This window comes from Copadichromis virginalis, linkage group LG3 (genome assembly GCF_057382275.1).
Source record: "Copadichromis virginalis isolate Kocher_CV1m ecotype Utaka linkage group LG3, C_Virginalis_male_GT1.1, whole genome shotgun sequence".
Classification (NCBI taxonomy): Eukaryota; Metazoa; Chordata; class Actinopteri; order Cichliformes; family Cichlidae; genus Copadichromis; species Copadichromis virginalis.
The window spans coordinates 24479676-24500779 of record NC_140620.1 but is presented as its reverse complement, the minus strand read 5'-3'; the positions used below and the strand labels follow the sequence as shown (position 1 = coordinate 24500779).

General features: G+C 40.4%; 2 protein-coding genes and 1 long non-coding RNA gene across 3 annotated transcripts in view; 2 read left to right on the top strand and 1 right to left on the bottom strand.

The window, feature by feature from the left end:
- The window catches only part of LOC146713577 (type-2 ice-structuring protein-like), a 124887-nt gene that overhangs the window by 40864 nt on the left and 62919 nt on the right, over positions 1-21104 (top strand). The window lies entirely within an intron of this gene.
- LOC146713584 (uncharacterized) lies at positions 10512-13327 on the top strand. The gene is made up of 2 exons (XR_014918086.1): positions 10512-10780; positions 10895-13327. It is a non-coding gene; the product is annotated as an uncharacterized LOC146713584 (long non-coding RNA).
- On the bottom strand, positions 14520-20915 carry LOC146713583 (uncharacterized). The gene is made up of 6 exons (XM_085452613.1): positions 20327-20915; positions 16279-16378; positions 15723-16082; positions 15367-15435; positions 15112-15258; positions 14520-14636 (listed from the first exon to the last, which is right to left on the bottom strand). Exons 2-6 carry the CDS (start codon positions 16375-16377, stop codon positions 14520-14522), a joined length of 792 nt encoding a protein of 263 aa, XP_085308739.1. The 5' UTR covers position 16378; positions 20327-20915.

The following is a 21104-nucleotide window of genomic DNA, read 5'->3' as shown; positions in this document are numbered from 1 at the left end:
AGCCACAGTGTCTTATGCAGATGTGGTAAAGAGAAGTGTTCCCTCAGTGTCTGTCCCAGAGCCTGGAGTTATGCAGGTAATCCAGACTAAACCCCAGCTAACTGTACAAACACAGCATGATGGACAAGCTCCAGGACAGTCTCATGTACAGGTTACAAACAGTGAAAGTCCACGAGTGAGTAGCGTCTGTGCTTCCCGAAGCCAGGCCGCTCCTAGGTATGGAAAGTACCGGAATCAGCAATGCATGGCTAACAGTTTGGTTTTCCTGTCATTCTTACACGAGGATGAATTTATTACCAGAGCAGATCTAAACCGTGTGTTGGACAAAGGCCATGCCGTCTATTCAGATGCCAGACTGAGGTTTGTGAACAGCGTGTTTCTAGCCTGCGATGAACTTCCCTCAGTTGTTACCAGCCGCACACACGAGTATCAAGTCGACATGTCTCAGTTTGCTCATTACGGCACATTTGATGGTACAGATCACTTTCCGAGCCTTGAACAGGGATTACAGTGTTTGGCTTCAGACGTTCGCTATGCTTTGCTAGTCATGGGAGGAACAGTCATCGCTGTTAGCAGGCTGACTTCAGGTGAATATGCATATTTTGACCCTCACCCACGTAAGTCTACTGGTATGCCATTGTCGCTAAGTGTAAGTGGTGGAACTGCAGTTATGTTGAAATTCACACGTCTTAATGACATGATTGACAGGATCAAACGTTTGTACAGAATGTTCAGCATCGCACCAAGCTGTACTTATGAGCTACAGCCCATCGAGTTTCACAGTGAAAACGCTGCTGACCAAAGAGATGCTAATCAAACCACCGAATACAGACAAACAGCTACAACTGTTACAGCACCAGCTTTAAATGAAGCCGTTCATGAAATAAACTCCCAAAGATCTACTGACCAGACACAGAAGACTGTGAGAGACACTTTAACGACTGAAGTGACATCATCCAGAGTGGATTATTCAAATGAGACAGCTGCTACTGAAAACAACCATCTTCCTTCTGAGTATTTAGAAAAAGAAACATCTGCATCCTCTGTGAGAGAAACGCAGGTAACATCAGATTCTGTTCCTCAGAATGATTCAAACACTGCCTACTGTTTAACTAATATAACAGAGGAACTCTCAAATAAACTGCTGAAATATAATAAACAGCAAAGGAGAAAAATAAGGAGAAGATTATTAGCCCAAGAAAAAGTACCACAGAGAAAGGAAAATCAGAAGAAGAAAGAAAGGCAGATGTACAGGTTTGATGAAAGCTTCAAGACAAAGAAAAAAAACTCAACTAAGAAGTGTAATGATCCTGATCACAGACAGAAAAAGAGCATGTACAAAAATGAATTGTATAAATTAAATGCTACCTATAAGGAGAAACAGAGAGAACATTTAAGAAAGATGTATAGGGAAAGTGCTAAAATTAGAGAGAGAAAAAGAGAATGTGTCATAAGGACATATAAAGACAATCCCCTATTCAGAGAAAAGCAGAAGGAACGTGTAACAAGAACATATAGAGAGTCTCCCATATTCAGAGAAAAGCAGAAGGAACGTGTAACAAGAACATATAGAGAGTCTCCCATATTCAGAGAAAAGCAGAAGGAACGTGTAACAAGAACATATAGAGAGTCTCCCATATTCAGAGAAAAGCAGAAAGAGCGTATAAGAAAAATATACAGAACTTGTGCTGGATTCAGAGAGAAACATAAAGCTTACATGAGGTCATATGTATATAACCTATATAAAAAAAGCGAAGATTTTAAACAGAAAAAACGATCTTATATGACAAAGCGGTATGGAGAAGAAAAACAATTTCAGCAACAACACAAGGACAATATGAGAGAACGAATGAGAGTAAAATATTGGAACGGTTTTTCTTTCAGACAGATGCATAATATCAGATGTGCAATGAATATAAAACGGAAATATCGCCAGATGCATCGACCAGCTGAGAGTTTACAGTGTCATCCAGAGAACACTTTAATGAATGAGGCCATATCTCGTTTCAGATCCAACATTAAGTCAGCACCATCTTATGTTTGTACTGTTTGTCTAAAAGCTTCTTTTCCTAATCAGGTGAAAATCTGCAAAAGAGAAAATTACTCAAAACACCAGACTGTAGCTCATCAGTGCCTAACTGGTAAATTTGTTCATGTGTGTGATGAAGCATGTCATGATCACTGCAGCTTTCCTGTTGAGAGAAAAAAAGAGTATATCTGTCACACATGTCACAGTTCCCTCAAAAGTGGATGCATGCCCAGGCTTGCTGCTGTTAATGGTTTAGAACTGCAGGATATTCCAGCTGAACTTTGTGATCTCAACATTCTGGAGAGACATCTGATTGCCAAATGCATACCATTTGCTAAGATTATTCCTCTTCCAAAGGGGAGACAGAGACTCATACGTGGTAATGTGGTGTGTGTACCATCTGAGGTCCAACAAACAGTTGACAGTTTACCGAGGATCAGAAGCCAATCACAGATCATGAGGATAAAGCTGAAAAGACGACTGTGCTACAAAGGCCATCAGCTGTTCCAGACTGTCACCTGGTCTAAACTCATTCAAGCTCTGCGTAAACTGAAACAAATTCATCCACAGTACACAGATATTATTATCAGAGATGATGCATTGCTTTGTGATCCAACGTTACCTGATGATGACAGCAGTGATGAAGCCAGCATGGCAAGTGATGATTATAATGAAGCAGATTTAATGGAAATTGACAACTATGAAAAAGATGCCCTTTTGTGTGAAAGTGAGTCTCAAAGTGACCAAGATATTAATATGCAATCCTGTGATGAACAACCAGAGGAACAAAATCCAGATGAACCAGAAAGTGATTTGAACAATGGAGGTTTTGCTCTAGAAAGTTGTCTGCAGCCTGTAGACATTTCAGAAGAGATTCTCTGTTTCACTGATAACACATATTGTGTGGCTCCTGCAGAAAGAAACAATCCTGTTAGCTTCTTCAGAACTCCTCATTTGGAAGCCATGGCATTTCCTGTGCAGTTTCCTACTGGTCAGAATACACTGGATGAAAAGAGACTTCTTAAACTCACACCAAGTGCTTACTTCAAGTCAAGGCTTTTCAACATTGATGCAAGATTTGCTAAAGACACAAATTACCTGTTTTTCTCACAGTTTGTCACTGAAATACACTTGGCTAATTCCAGCATGACAATACAGCTAAGGAAAGGTAAAACTATGACCAAAGATGGACGCAAAATCACATCAGGAATGTTACAAAGTAAGACAGAAGTAGAGAAGCTGGTAAGAAATAAAGATGCAATCAGATTTATGCAGCCACTCAGAGGAACTCCAGCTTACTGGCAGAAAACTACCAGAGATCTATTCAGCATGGTTCGCCAAATAGGAACACCTCAGTTCTTTGTCACTTTCTCTGCTGCTGAGATGAGATGGCCTGAAGTGATTCAAGCAATAAAGAGACAGCAAGGTGAAGAGGTTGATTTTGAAGCCCTGGACTGGTCAGAAAAGTGTGAAATTCTAAGATCAAATCCAGTAACCACCATGCGAATGTTTGATAAACGTGTTGAGGCTTTGTTCAGAGATTTGCTTTTTTCTCCTGCACAGCCCCTTGGTGAGATCATTGATTACTTTTACAGAGTTGAGTTCCAGCACAGAGGTAGTCCACATATACACATGTTGCTGTGGATTCGAGAAAAGGTAGAAGCAGATGTGGATGACGACCAAACTGTCTGTGACTTTGTTGACAGATACATCTCAGCTCAACTCCCTGATCCAGAAAAACAACCTGAACTGCACAAAAAAGTCACTGAGCTACAAAAGCACAGCAAAAACCACACAAAGACATGCTTTAAGAGTGTGAACTCTGGTTGTAGATTTGGGTTTCCCAAACCACCAGCCACAAGAACAATGATTGTGAGACAGGATGAGGATTCAGACACTCAAGCTGCAAAAGCCAAACTCAGACCTTTGTTGAACCTGCTGAAGGAACCTGAAGCTGCTTCCCTCACCATAGAGCAGATTCTGTCACGATGCAACTTAACAATGAATGAGTATGAACAATGCCTCCAAGACATAAACAAGAAAACAGCTCTGATTCTGAAACGTGACCCAAATGAGTGTTGGATCAACAATTACAACCCAGACCTGCTTGAAGCCTGGAACTCTAATTTAGATGTCTCATTCATTTTGAATGCCTATTCATGTATAGAATACCTCTGTAAATATATAACAAAGAAAGAATCTGGCCTCTCTGAATACCTGAAGACAGTTATTGACAACTCTGATAAGAACACCGTCAATGAGTGTGATGAAATGAGAGCTGTGATGCAGGCTTACTCAAAAAAGAGAGAGATCAGTGCACAGGAGTGTGTGACTCGAGTCTGTGGCCTAAAAATGAAAAAATGTTCCCGCAGTGTTGTATTTGTACCAACAGATGATAACCCAGTAAAAATGAGTCGGCCCATGAGCTTCCTGGAAAGCACAACACACGACAGTTGTAATATTTGGATGACAAGTTTGAGTGATAAATACAAATGCAGACCTGAGACCCCAGAATATGAGGAAATGTTACTGGCTGATTTTGCTGCCTTGTGCAGGTTGGTGAGTGGTCCAAATGAAGGAAAAGATGTGCTTCCTCTTCTAAACCAGCTTGGATTTGTACAAAGGCGAAAGAATGATAAACCAGCTATAATCAGATATTACCACTGTTCACAGGAAAAAGATCCTGAGCAATATTATGGTCGACTGTTGAGACTTTACCTTCCACACAGATCAGAGCAGGAACTGAAACCACAAGGGTTCCAAACCTATCAGTCCTTCTACAACTCAGGTTTTGTACGACTTCCATGTTCAGACCACAGTGAGTCTGTGAAAAGGGTTGTGAAAAGAAATAAAGACAAGTATGAGAAGAACTCTGAGGATATTGAGAGTGCACTGGAAGAGTTTGAACAAAATAGGGATGTTGTGATTGATGAATGGTGTAATCTTGCTCCTGAATCTGAAGTTGTGAGGCTGCAATGTGATGAGAATCTTCCTGAGAGACATTCTGATGATGAGAACGAACAGGAGAATGTCCCCGACTACAGTCGTCAGTCTGATGCTGTAACAGAGATCAGAGCCATCAGAGAACAACCTGCAGTAGATCCAGCCGTGGTACGTGTAATGTATCAGAATCTGAACCAGAAGCAGGCCTGCGTGTTCTATGCCATAAGAGACTGGTGTATTCAGCGAGTTTGTGGTTTGAACCCAGATCCATTTTTCTTCTATATCAATGGTGGTGCAGGAACTGGAAAGTCACATCTGATTAAGTGTATTCATTCTGAAGCATCAAAGATCCTGAGCAGACTGCCTGCTAATGCAGAAGAAGCTGACATATCAAATCCAACTGTTTTACTGACTTCATTTACCGGTACAGCAGCTTTTTCTATCAATGGCTCTACATTACATTCTCTACTGAAACTACCCAGGAGTCTGAAACCACCCATTCAAGGACTTGGTAACCAACTGGATGAAGTCAGATCTGAGCTGATGAATGCTGAAATTATTGTTATTGATGAGATTTCAATGGTTTCAAAACCCCTTTTTGCTTATGTGGATGCAAGACTGAAACAAATCAAAGGCACTCAGAGACCTTTTGGTGGAATGTCAGTTTTAGCTGTTGGAGATTTTTACCAGCTGCCACCAGTGCGACAGTCTAAACCTCTCTGTGTTTACGATCCAGAACAGATTGACCTATGGCAGGAACATTTTCAGATGATCACTCTAACCGAGATCATGCGTCAGAAAGATGATGTGGCCTTTGCAGAGATGCTGAACAGGATTAGAGTCAAAGAAAAGACAGATGAGCTTTCTCAGTGCGACAGAGATTTGTTGTCACAGGCTGTGACTGCACCAGAAGAATGTCCAACTGAGGTCTTACACATTTATGCCACCAACAAGAATGTGGAATCCCACAACACAGATACCCTGAAGAAGCTTCATTCAAACATCATAATCATCAATGCAGACGATTTCCAGAAGGATAAATGTACAGGCAGAATGGAACGAAGAGACAAACCATTTACAGGTGGGAGAAATGATTTACCTGACACTCTGAATGTTGCTGAAGGAGCTCGAGTCATGCTGACCAGAAACTTGGACACACTAAACGGTTTGGTCAACGGTGCTTTTGGTATACTGGTAAAGGTGGTGAGATCTGAAAATGATGGACACATAATTAAACTGGGGCTCAGGATGGACAACCGGCAGCCTATGAGACACAACCGCAGTGCTAATGCAGCTTCTGATGATCTGGTTTACATTGAGAGAGCAGAGGAGAGTCTGAAGTTTAAAGGAGCAGTACGCAGACAGTTTCCTGTAAAGCTAGCATTCGCTTGCACAATTCACAAAACTCAGGGTCTTACAACACAGACAGCTGTAGTTTCAATGAAGAACATTTTTGAACCAGGTATGGCTTACGTTGCTCTCAGCAGGGTGACGTCTCTCAGTGGACTCTATTTGCAGGACTTGGATGAGAAAAAGATTTACGCCAATCCCGAGGTAACTGCAGCGCTCCAAACCATGAGACAAGCCAGTGTTGAGGAAATGATGCCTCTTCTTCAGGTCAGAGAAACAGCCAGCAGACTTGACACTCTTACACTGATCCATCACAATACAGAGGGTTTGCCATCTCACATCAGTGACATCAAGAGTCATCATGAAATGTGTTTAGCAGATGTTTTGTGTCTCACTGAGTCTCACCTTCAAGGCTCCTTTGTTGCAGACAGTCTTCATTTGGATGGCTACACCATGTTCAAACGCAACAGACATGTGTCCTACACAAACTTTCCTCACATGGCCAGCAGAAGTGGTGGGGGAGTTGTTGTGTATTTGAGGAATCATTTTCAGGTTCAGGTAAAACAGTATCTGCATAATGTCACTGATCTTGAGTTTTTAGTGTTGAAGGTTCAGGCTCCATTCCCTGCACTCATTGCTGTTGTGTACAGACCCCCTGACTACAGTTTGACACCATTCATGCAAAACCTGGTAAGTCTTTTAGATTCACTTGAAATAATGGACTGTCACCCAATAATTGTGTGTGGAGATTTTAATGAGAACCAGTTGCAGAGTGGAAGAAAACAGATTCTGGAGCAGTTTCAGTCGAGAGGGTATTCACAGCTGATCACTTCTGGCACTACAGACAAGAACACCCTGCTTGACCTCATTTTTATTTCTCAGCCACAGAAATGTCTATATTCAGGTGTTCTGAGATCATATTACAGTTACCACAACCCTGTCTTTTGTGTCCTGTCCTCGAGCCAATCATGAAGTCGTCTGGTGAGTTTTGAAACAATTACAGATCATGTTTGTTACAGAGTTTACTGATTGTAGAGCATGAAAAAGATTTTTCATTGAAAAAATTGTCTTCCCTACTCTGTCTGTAAGAAGACCCTTTCTTATTGCAATGTTATTAATCATTTCACCAAATCATTGCTGAACTTCATGCAGAGCAGAGAACATCTGCTATCATGCACCTCTGATCTGAAATGTGCTGCAACATTTATTAAACCAACATCATTTCTTTTATTCTCATGTTTTAAATGACTAAATCTTTTTACTGTGACGTATGTAGCTCAACAAACGAGATCTTCCCCTCCAAGGGCTTGAAAATATGAAATAGTAAATAAATAAATCCCACATAAATGCAGGTATTTATTATGGGTCACATGAATAAATACAGACAATTATATTTTCTTGATTATAGTAGCTTTTGTAGAATCAAAAGTTTTTGTGATGAATGAGTTTTTGCTTATCATGTTTTACAGGTAAAAAATGTCAAAAGTTATAAACTATCTTTAGGCTACCAGAGATGTCTATAATGATACATTATGTAGAGAAAAACATTAGTACAGCTTACAGAATATGTATAAAAACTGATTTAGAAGTAAATGGATAGTTTTCTGAAAGTTCCCGACTACAGTTTAACACCACCCACCCAGATCAGCCCCCAAGTGTCTATGTAATGCTGGTATGGTGTGTGAGTTTGACTTGGCCTTTATCCGGGTGGGTTTGGGTTTGGGTGGATAAAGGCCAAGTCAGAATTCTCTGAGCAGCTGGAAAAAGCTGCTAATAAACAAAGACATCAAAAAGTGTGGGCTTTAGGTGTAGCCCCCGCTTTCTGATGCACTAATTAGACTTAGTAACCGACACCCCATACCAGCATTACATAGACACTTGGGGGCTGAGCTGGGTGGGTGGTGTTATAAGCACGTGTTTTGTTAGATATATTTTTTCAGACACCATCTTCATGAACTGCTGAGCCAAACCTGATCCATCAGTGCTGGACTGCACAGATAACTACATGCCACAAGGAGACTGCTGTTTTATGAACTGCCATACCAGTGTGTCTTCAATGGAGAAGATGACACACCCATCACCTGACCTCCTGCCTGATCTGGAGACCATCATCATGCTACCACACTACACACCTCTGAGACCATCAATGATGACTCATACTGAGGAAACTGTATTTCCTGTCAGAGATGCTCAGTGATCCTCAGAGCAGAGAGAGGTATCATTCTTTATCTTTGATAAAAAAAAAATGTCAGTGTTTTTAATTCAATTAATTAATTAAAATCCTGTTTATTGCATAAATAATTCCACACTCAAATGATTATACTTGTTGACACTTTTTGAGTTTTAATTCACATTATGGATTACAAATCTATGCTTTTTCTACTCTGTCTCTCTGTGCAGGTATTGCTGTCTTCTGAGTTCTTCCGTGTCCCAACTGAGGCCTTCAAACCTCATTGCAGAGCTCATGTCTTTCCTCACCATCATGTGAGTGTGAGATTGCTCTGGATTCTGGTTATGTGGCCCGCAGCACCTATAAGGTATTTCAACATTGTTCATTGTATAACTTATTTGTAGTTTTTAGGGTTTCTACAGACAAAAAAAATGTTCCTTTTTCTGTATTTTTTAGAACAAGCTCGTCCAGTGTGCCTGCATTCCAGCTTCTTAGACTCTACGCAAGTGGACAGAGTATCAGTGTTTGGCCACTCTTACAGACACTGACTTCTGTCAATTCACTTCTACTGATCGGGCACCTCACTCCAGGAAGACAGAGGGCTGCAAGCCTGTCATCATTTCCAGTGTGGCTTTGTATTCTTGGGGTAGCATCAGATTTTTCCCACAAATATTCAAAGGTAACACTTGTTTTAAGCTTAGTTATTAAATCAAAAGTCTTCCCTTGTGTCATGTCTGTGAAGGTTCTCATGATGTCCTTTGATGTAGTCTCTCTCTTCACTTGCATACCCACTACAGAGGCCGTGGAGACTGTCAGAAAACGACTGCAAGAAGACAGCTCCTTGGAAGACAGGACCAACTTCACACCCGATCAGATGTGCACACTGTTAGACCTCTGCCTCACCACTACATATTTCAAATACAACGAGGGTTTCTACAGACAAAAACATGGCTGTGCCATGGGTTCCCCTGTGTCACCTGTTGTAGCCAACCTTTACATGGAGGAAGTGGAAAGGAAGGCTCTTGGCTCTTTCAAAGGAAGAGTACCCAGCCACTGGTAGAGATATGTAGACGACACCTGGGTCAAAATCAAAAGGCAAGAAGTGGAATCCTTCACTGCGCACATTAACGCCGTGGATAAAAACATCAAGTTCACCAGGGAAGACACAAAGGACGACTGTTTGCTTTTCCTGGACTGCGCTGTGCACATTGAAGAGAACAGCAAACTCAACATCGAAGTTTACCGGAAGCCCACACACACGGACCAGTACCTCCTCTTTGACTTCCATCACCCTCTGGAACACAAACTTGGAGTAATTAGGACACATCCCCCCCCCCCCGGGCAGAACATGTTCCCTCTAAGCCTGAAGGGAAAAAGAAGGAACACACACATGTAAAGGAAGCACTCAAAACGTGTGGATATCCTAATTGGGCGTTTATAAAGTCAGCAAAGATGCACAGAAAAGAACATCAGATACCAGCGAGGGAGGATAAGAAAGACAGATGCAACAACATTGTCATCCCCTATGTACTAATTAGACTTAGTAACCGACACCCCATACCAGCATTACATAGACACTTGGGAGCTGAGCTGGGTGGGTGGTGTTAAAAGCACTTGTTTTGTAGATATATTTTTTCAGACACGGCACAGTCTCCTTTGTGGCAAAACCTTCAAACTTCACCATCCTCAGCTGAAACAACAACATCTTAACACCATCTTCATGAACTGCTGAGCCAAACTTGATCCATCAGTGCTGGACTGCACAGATAACTACATGCCACAAGAAGGCTGCTGTGTTATGAACTGCCATACCAGTGTGTCTTCAATGGAGAAGATGACACACCCATCCTGCCTGATCTGGAGACCATCATCATGCTGCCACACTACACACCTCTGAGACCATCAATGATGACTCATACTGAGGAAACTGTATTTCCTGTCAGAGATGCTCAGTGATCCTCAGAGCAGAGAGAGGTATGATTCTTTATCTTTGATTTTTTTAAAAATGTCAGTGTTTTTAATTCAATTAATTAATTAAAATCCTGTTTATTGCATAAATAATTCCACACTCAAATGATTATACTTGTTGACACTTTTTGAGTTTTAATTCACATTATGGATTACAAATCTATGCTTTTTCTACTCTGTCTCTCTGTGCAGGTATTGCTGTCTTCTGAGTTCTTCCGTGTCCCAACTGAGGCCTTCAAACCTCATTGCAGAGCTCATGTCTTTCCTCACCATCATGTGAGTGTGAGATTGCTCTGGATTCTGGTTATATGGCCTGCAAGGTATTACCTATACCTATACCTATAAGGTATTTCAATATTGTTCATTGTATAACTTATTTGTAGTTTTTAGGCCTTAACACAAAAAAAATGTTCCTTTTTCTGTATTTTTTTTAGAATAAGCTCGTCCAGTGTGCCTGCATTCCAGCTTCACAGAAAAGAACATCAGACACCAGCGAGGGAGGATAAGAAAGACAGACACAACAACATTGTCATTCCCTATGTAGCCGGTGTATCAGAAAAACTCAGGAGAGTTTTCTCCAAATACGACATCCCAGTGTACTTCAGACCTAGTAACACACTCAGACAGAAACTGGTTCACCCGAAAGACAAAACTCCTAAACACAAACTTAACATTGTGGTGTACGCTGTACAGTGCAGCGAGGAATGCCCAGACTTCTACATCGGAGAGACCAAACAGCCACTTCACAAGCACATGGCACAACATAGAAGAGCCACCTCCACGGGACAAGACTCAGCAGTTCATCTGCATCTAAAGGACAAAGGTCAGTCTTTGAGGATGCCAATGTTCACATTTTGGACAGATGGAGGAGTGAAAGAAGCCATTTACGTCCACTGTGAGCGACCATCTTTAAACAGAGGCGGTGGTTTATGACACCAACTGTCTGCCATCTATAATCCAGTTTTGAGTTCCCTCCCCAGACACCGTAACGTCCACTCACACCCTGGGAGTGGGCGTGGGTGATTTCCTGACCTCGGGAAATCACATGATAGGGTGGGGCCAGGTTTCACAATGAGCTCACCCGAAACCCTGGCTGATTGGGACCCACACCCACTTTCACACCTTGGCTCATGTGATTAGGTAGAGGATCATCAGGGGGTTCTTTGTCCCTCTTTGGGGGGAAACTCCCACTGGGTTTAAATCTGGGACTCTCCACCATTGACCCTTAGAACTGAAGAAGCTTCTCGGATGAGAGGTGAAACGTCTTCAAGTAACTTAAACAAGTCCAGACGCTTTTCTTTCCAAGCTCCTTAGACTTCACTTGTGTTAATTACATTTTATTTGTTGTTGTTTTCTTTTAGATTTATATGCAGTGATTGGATGTGGTGGAGCTTTGTTAACCGTGTGGAAAACATCTGTTTGTGATGATATTTACAATGAGGCTTTAAGGTGACAGTTTCCATGTAATTTCAATCCTCTTACTAAGCAAAAACATGTTTGCAATTAACATATTTTTTCAGTTTTGTCTTTTGGATTTATGGTTAACATTCCTCTGTGACAGCAAATACTAAACTGGTCCAAGTAACCAGCATATCATTGGTCAAAGGCAAAAAGGACCACATGTCACACTAGCAATGAATTTTTGACTGTGTTTGTGTTAGTATAGAGTAGGTCTAACAGTGGTTTTCCACATCTGCTCTAATATATATAGATAATGGGTCAGACATATAAAGTCATTTTGAAAAGTTCATAAAGGTCATTTATATGTGTTCCTCTTTATCATTTTATATCAGGTCAAACAGCAGACTTGAGTTTTGATCAGGGTAGAACCATAACATTCATGCTAATGGTTCTACTGTTTACAGTTACTTTATGATGGATTTCACCCTGGTCACAGCACTATCTGAAAAGCTGTTAGAGGTAAAGTTAAGCCAATTAATACCTCATCATAAGTCACTCTCTAACGCAGGGCAGTGATTATTATTCACTGTAATTTATTCCACAACAATGTTCTTTATTTGATTCTTTAAATATGCACATCGATTGTTTAGCTGTGTGACTCTCCACACCTGAAATATATCACAATGTCGACTTCATTTCGACAGTATTTTGTAGATTGGTACCATATTTATCATCGAATCATCTTGTGCATTTATTAACTAAATGTTGTTTGTTTTTTTTTTGTTTGTTTGTTTGGGGTTTTTATGTTGCCATTTTTACATTTCACCAACTGTGTAAATTCTGCAATTTTACCTTGGTTTTGTTTCACATCAGTTTATCTGCTGGCTGGTATTCCTGTCTTCCTTCTCTCACCCCAACCGGTCGCAGCAGATGGCCGCCCCTCCCTGAGCCTGGTTCTGCTGGAGGTTTCTTCCTGTTAAAAGGGAGTTTTTCCTTCCCACTGTCGCCAAAGTGCTTGCTCATAGGGGTCATATGTCATATGATTGTTGGGTTTTTCTCTGTATCTATGAAGCGCCTTAAGGTGACTTTTGTTGTGATTTGGTGCTATATAAATTGAATTGAATTGGTTTTCTTTCTTTTCTAATGTTTCTGGTCATTTTTCACAGTTAAACAAGTAACTTTGAGGTTACTTCATCGTTTTCAGCTGTTATCTGTATAAATTTTTTTCCTAATAATTACATTTCTGCAAAATTATAGCAGTTCTGGTAAGTTGTAATATTTCTGCCAAGTTATTAATTTTTGACTAAATTATTACATTTCTGCTAAGTTGTAGCTTCTGGTAAACTACAACATTTCTGCTGAATTGTTATGTTTCTTCTAAGTTATTGCATTTCTGATAAGTTATTACATTTTTGCTAACTTGATGTTGTTCTGCAAAGTTATTAAAATTTCAACAACTTTTTAAACACTGACTTTGATTTCTTCAGCTTCTTCAGCTATTTTCAACTATTTTCAGCAGACAGCTTCAGCTTTACAGCATGCACACTGCATTTTCGCAGGAAATGCAAATTTTTCTAGTATAGATTTGTTTAACTGACTGAAGCAATGACAACAGTCTTCTCCTGAACAGCAACACCAAGGAGGTGGTAAAGAGTTCACCAGACCTAAAAACAAAACAAAACAATGCAGGACAGTCTGCAAAGATGTTGAGTCAGTCAGACATCGTGCAGAGCAGATGAGGAAGAAGTTGTAATCTAAAATGGAGAACAATAAATACAGCCACCTAAGCATCCTCACAGGACAAGATGAACTGCAGTGAGAGGGTCATCTTACTGCACTGCAGGACTCAGAGGTTCAGGAGGGTCTTTATCCCCATTGCCATGAGGCTTTTTAAAAGAAACTACTCACATGTTCTTCTCACATTTATTTCTTTTACTCTAATAAACACTGGTAGTAATCATATGAATTCTGAGCTAAATGGACTTGCCCTGATAGGCTTCAGCCAGCCCAGAAGCTAATACACCACAACACTTAGGGAAACTGAAACTGACTGTTATTAATGTTTTCAAACTGTTTAAGAAAAACATATATAATCTTTCAGCCTTCTAGAAAACACACATAAAAACAGTATTATATGATGTTGAACATACAGATAGGCAGTTGTTGGCCTACAGGAGTGTTCTTTATCGAAGGTTTTAAGTGCTTAAAAAGTCTGTTAAGCTCTGTACAGAGCATGCAATGTAACTGTACATTAGAGAGTGTTTTATAAACCATGTCTTCTGTTTCATTTAATAAACATGAGACTGCTTTATGCATTTTCAGCTATTTATTAGATTTTATCAGATTAAAAAACACTTAGCATAAGAATGCAGTTGAAACTATAACTTTTAAATATTGTTTAAATGAATGAACATAGCAACTTGAACATTTTAAAAAATACAAACAAAACAAATGAACTATATTTATATATATAGATCTATATATATATATATATATACATATCTATATCTATATCTATATATATATCTATATATATCTATATCTATATATATTTATTCTGTTTTTTTTATGTGTACTATTTGTTTTCCTTTGATTTTTACAGTAAAAGTGATCCTGTGCTTCTCAAACTCCTCCTCGTAGGGCTTCCACATCTCCTCTTCAATGAAGAGGGTTTCTCCAGTTAGAAGGAGAACTTGCAGCTGGGTGGACTGCAGTGCACTGCACTGCAGTGTCCACACCAACTACAGTTACTTGAGTACGTTCATCTTCCTTTGTCTGTCAATACACAAAAAGCATATATTTAATATGGTAATCACGTCTTGATGCATGCTCAATGATCCATGTAAGTAAATCCCAAAAGGATGATTCTGTTCATCTGGACGTAGCATTTTCAAGTGGGAGAAATGTTTTGTCACTCATCCAGGTGACTTCTTCAGTCTGTTTTACCCAATCTTTTAAACAGTACATTGCATAATGACTGAAACTAGCCCACTGAAGAAGCAATAGGCTGGGAGGTCAGTTAATTGGTCAGTAATATACAAATTGTCACGGGCACTGATCAAAGACCACAGAAACCTGCAGTCCGCTGAGACTGAAGAAGTCACTTGGATGAGTGATGAAACATTTCTCCCACTTGAAAATGCTACGTCCAGATGAACAGAGTCAATCTTTTGGACCACCTATAATTCTAAACATTTTGGCAAATGACATTGCTATTACATGTTGGTACAAACATATGGCTTCTTCATACCTCAGTCTTTGTATGGGAAGTTGACTGGAGCTGTACTCCATAGGCGGAGCGGTGCACTTTCACATGGGAGATCTTTACCTGATCTCCCACACGAACGTCAACAATTGACGCCTCCCTCCACAAGGAGACAGTCATGGTATGTCCATCCTGAAATCACAAAAATGACAGAATGAAACATTTATTCATTAACTAATGGAAATCTCAAATGTGCCTATTTTCACCATTTTCAATATTACACTTTAGTTGCACCATTACCTGTTTTAGCTGGAGAGTGCGTATTGGCACCAGTTGTTTGCCTGAGCAAACTGTCCTCACTGCCGAACACTGAAAATTCAATTAAAATATAATGTCAGTTATAGTGATTGCATAAATCTGTGTGTGTACATCTAGGTGCTACTTTCTTGACTTACTACATCTATTATTTTATTATTGTTGTTAATGATAAATCTACAACCATTTACAAAATAATAGTGGTTGATCTTGTTCTCACCATTTTGTGTTTGTTTGACAAGAACAATAAAATTATTATTTTTACTTTTAAAGACAAAAAAGTAATGGTTTCTTTGAAAACCTGAAGCAATATCAATTCTGATGGAACCACAAATATTTACCTCCACAACCTCCCCTTCCACTGTCATGAGCCCTCCAGATGTTGGGCTCATCTTTAGTGGTGTTACTGGGGAAGGTGGATTAAGCAGCTCCTCCGCCTTAATGATGAGGGCCTCCGAGACTGCCAGGGCAGGAGCTTTAAAGAACTGTGTCCTTGCAGTGATATTGATGAGATAAGGGGGAGCTTGGCCCCTCAGCTCATGTCCCCTCATCATGTAGGACATGTCCTGTTTTACTTTGGAGGAGAACTCTTCAAACAAGGTGATCTTCAGCACTGTTTCACCGTCTGTGATTGCTGCCACTTTATTTTTTTTTGTTGACAGTGCTTTGACCTCTCCATCCTCAGTAACCCAGCTGATCACCTGATAAATACATAAATAAAGAAATGTATTTCTATGATCTTACTCCATAGTCACGTTCATACATGTGAAAGTCTACATCATATGATTGTTGGGTTTTTCTCTGTATTTATTATTGTACGATCTACTGTACAATATAAAGCGCCTTAAAGCGACTGTTGTGATTTGATGCTATATAAATAAAATTGAATTGAATCACCTTTAGCTGGTCACAACATTTCAACACCCGGATATGAATGGGTGGGGGCCGGAAATACGGCGTCTCAGGCCGGTTGTCAGTCAGTTTCCTTAAGGCCATTCTGAAAAAAAAAAAAGCAAAATAAACACATTAACAGGTTCATACATTTCTGCTGGATCCAGTTCTGACAGAATACAGTAACACCTGTTGCTTTCATGTCATCTCTTCACATTTTGATATAAAACAAACACATCATGAACTTCCTCAACCCTACGTGTGTTTCTGAGGTTCCTGCTTGATATTTACATACCTGAAAACATTTCAATATTTTTGTAAAAACACAAATTATCTTTACAAAATGTTGGTCTGAAAATTAATTAAACGCTTATGAGCCTTCATAAAATACATACAAATATTACAGCACATGTAAGTCTATCCAATTCACTCTGGATGGAACGCAGAAAAAAAATCACAATTTTCTTTTCCCCACTTAAAACCCTTGGTAGGCCCTTAAAAAATGCACCCTCTAAAGGCCCTAATGGACCTAAACGTCCACCCCCCAAAAAGTGCAATAAAAAGATTATATATTCATATTTTTTTCCACTTTAAATTGGTCAGTCTTTTAAAACTACTTCTCCCTGAAATATTCATATAAAGTTTTAATTACATTTTCGTTGTTTTAACCCTTTAAATCCCAGGTTTATTACATGAGCGCCCTGTTTTTTTAGGCCCAAAAAACAAAAAAACTTAATATTTTCAAAAAAAAAACATTTGAAGTAATATTCGTTTATTATAATTAGGCCTTTGGATGGACTAAAGATTGGCACCAAGAGTCATTTCGATCGCCTTTTATTTTTTTTCCAGGAGCGCATTTCATAAAATGCACACTATCGACCACGCCCAAAAAGTGCAATAAAAATATTAAATATTAATTTTTTTTTCACTTTAAATTGGTCAGTCTTTTAAAACTACTTCTCCCTGAAATATTCATATAAAGTTTTAATTATATTTTCGTTGTTTTAACCCTTTAAATTACAAAAAAACTAAAAAAAACCCTAAAAAACTAAATATTTTCCCAAAAAAACATTTGAAGTAATATTTGATTGTTATTATAATTAGGCCTTTAGATGGACTAAAGATTGGCACAAACAGTCATTTCGATCGCCTTTTTTTTTTTTTTTCAGGACCAGAAAATGGTCTCCAGGCGGCAAATGCTCCTCCTCTAGGCCGAAATAAGTGCATGTTGCCGGGGTAAGTCGCGACGATCACCGGGGCACGATCACCGGGGACTGCTTTTTCCAGCCCACACGTCCGATACCACGTGACAACAAATACGTCATTTCCTGTTGACTAAAAAAAAAAAAGCACCCTCTCATGGTCCTAGGGACCAAAAAATGATCAGCGGGCGAAGCCGGTGCTGCACGCCGGAAATGAGGCTTCATTTCCGGCAGGTCTGTCCAAGCAGCCCGCTGTTTTCCAGCCCGGGGTCAAATGTGGAGCAAGGGCGCCACCCGGTGGACAAATAAAACAATTACAACTCTAAGGCCAATAGACCAAAACGAGACGGAGACATGAGTAATCACCAGGACATTAACGGTAATAATTCTGCAGTGAAAAATAGCGTTTATAATGGAAGTCAATGGGACGAAAACGTCCACTAGGGCTCTAAGAGGATGTGTATTGTTAGCTTAGCCACTGAAGCTAATTTAAGGAAGTCAGACTTGAATTTTGAAATAAAATTATACCAAACTTTTTTTTGGAGAATTTGGCTATATTCAATTAAACACAGTGCAAATGGCTTGGAATCGAAAAATGCAAAAGCCACAAAAGGTCCCCAGGGCCTTTCAGGTGTTTAATTGTTTTCAGATAATAATTAAAATAATTATTAATTAAAATAATACTTGAAAATAGGTTACAGTGGAGAATAGAAAACAATGAATCATCATAGGAAGATTATCTGAAAAAGGATTCATGCTCCTGAAGTGAAAAACAGCAACATTACAGACATCTTAAAGATTGCCTGCCTGCCCTTCCCCCTCCCCCAACACACACAGGCCAGGTGCACACACACAAACAAAAACATAGTGCGCCTGCTTGGTCTCTGTGGCTTTAGTTCATATTGGCTCCCCTTTTTAATCATTTGAGCCAATAAAATTATAGAATTACTGTCCCTGCTTTTTGGTCAGTCCCGCCCTCCTTAACTGGGCAGAAAATGGCAATTTTATGACCAGAAACAGCAAAGTTGGGAGACGGTTGCCAGGGCAGAGTGCCAGCCTTAAGCAATTCTTTCCTACTAACAGCCCAAACGTAACGTCTTAAAGTTTATAAAACTGTTATAGATCTGGAAGATTTGTCTGATTCTGTAAGATCTTAATATTTCATAAAAAAATAGATGCCATTTTCATGAATACATTCAGATAGTTTTTTCAATTAAATATCCCTGAAACAATAAGTTCATCAAACTATGACACCTACAAATACATTGCTATCAATACTAAATGTGAATTTATCAAAAGTAATTTTTTTTCTTCGAGAGAAAAATGGAGATACACATATCGTTAGCTTCATAGCATAAGTGCCTAAGTCATTGACTTAGTCAAATGACTTAGGCAATTATGCTATGAAGCTAACGATATATAAAACATTCATAGGCCGATAGAAAAGTCAGACCAAATTTTAGGGGTACTTTGACGGTCTTTATATTCACAGGAACTTAAATGGCTAGATTTTTTATCTTTCACTACATTATAATGTGTTATACATGGTATAAAGGCACTAAAAAACGGTTTCAATATCAATACTTACGTTTTATGAAGTTCTTAATAGAGCACAAAGTAGAAGAGCTGTGACTGTGTCTGTAAGTTTCTTCAGAAAGACCGGGAAAGGGACCGCTGGTCTTTGATGTTACAAATTGTGATGCAATCTGTTGCCATCGGCCTGATTGGCTAACTATGATTGTTGTTTTTCCCAATTGTACTGCCTTGTGTTGATTTTGTCCCTTTACTTTAGGGCGGTTTTTGTTGGTGATCAGACCCGATTCTTGTCTAATTTGAATTATGAAATTATCAGTACTATTTTATAAGTCTCAAACTTACAATTTAAAACGTATAAAATTACTGGTCTTTTTTATTTTTTATGTAGTTAATGTATTATGTAGTTTTTTTAAAGTTCGACTGCTAAAGCCCTGCATGTATTTTTTTAGATGAGCTTTTATTTTGAAAGTGGCGATCTCTTTTCCTGGTGTCATGGAAGCACGCCTAACAGATCCACGTTACTGCTAGTCCCCGGGACAGAGTGCGGGAAATCAATGCGGTTCGAATACGTTCATAGACGCAGGAGTGCTAATTCCCTCCAGATTTCGTCCGAAGGCGCAGGTTTCAAGGCTGCACACGGTGACTGAGCATCCTAACATTTCAAAATTCAAAGGGTCAAGCTTCAAGGTTTTACTTCAAAAAGGTAAGCTAAACTTGGTCAACACATGACAGGAAAAGGTAAATGTATTAGCTATGTTAAATATAAGTGCCTAATCGTGATAGCTTGCTGTAGGGTAAAACACTTAAGGTCAGAAATCTTTACAGTTGTGTTCATTGTAAAGCTGTTGTTTAGGGTATGTTTAAAATAATGTATTATGTAGTTGCACCACCACAGTTATGAAACTCAGAAATGTAATGATGTAAAAGCTATAGTATGGTTGGGGTTTTGGCTTGGTGAGCTTACAGCCTCCTTAAAATCTGTCAGAATTATGTACAGACAGACTGTTTAATTCATATAACCATTTAATTCAACAAATATATGAAGAAATATGTCAAAGTTAGTATGACTTTAAATTTATCATTGTAAACGACCACGGCAGACCCAGTGGCATTTTGATATTTTTTATTAATCCCTACATGGTTGCTGTACATTCGCACTCAGAGCTGCAGCTCTCCTGCTGCCAGCTCAACATAACACCAACAACCCAACCACAGGACCCAGTACAATATTTAATTCGGCGGGGCGTGATTGCGGATGCCGTACAGGTGTGTCCGCCTCCTCTGCACGGCACCGCAGGCTACGCCTCGCCACATACCCCCATCGCCTGACTGAGGCCGGGGAACCATCCGGCCGAACGTACTCCCCCCACCGCAGGCGGAAGGTCGGCCGCGTGGCAGGTGAACGCGGCGCGGTCGGCACGGTCGTGCGCCCCGGCTCGCAGGCGGCTGGGCAGATGTCCGGCAGGCACCGGCCTCTGGTGGAGGTGAGGCCGCTCTGCTCACCCCGCCAACCTCGGGCTTCGGTGCCGCGGACTCCCCTAGCACGGGCACCACCGACTTATCCCGCGGCTTCTCCGCCCCTCCCGGTGGGAGCAGCTGCCTCCGCCGCTGCCTCTCCCGGCTGGAGCGGGTCCTCGGGCACCGCCTCCGCCGCTGTCTCTCTCGGCTGGAGCGGCTCCTCGGGCGCCGCCTCCGCCGCTGTCTCTCCCGGCTGGAGCGACTCCTCGGGTGCCGCCTCCGCTGCTATCTCTCCCGGTTGGAGCGACTCCTCGGGTGCCGCTTCAGTCTCTCCCGGCTGGAGCGGCTCCTCGGGCGCCGCCTCCACCGCTGCCGGCTCCGCCGCCTTCTTCCGGGGCGCAGGAACAGGCACCGGTCCCTGCCGAGCCCCAGCGGCTCCCACGCGAGGTGTGGGGACAGGCGTATATACATGTGTGTGTATGTGTATGTGTGTGTGTATGTGTATATGTGTATATATATATATATATATATATATATATATATATATATATATATATATATATATAATTTAGAAGTAAAGGCTTTAAAACCAAGTAATCGCTGAAAGTACAAACATCACTAATGTCACATAACTTT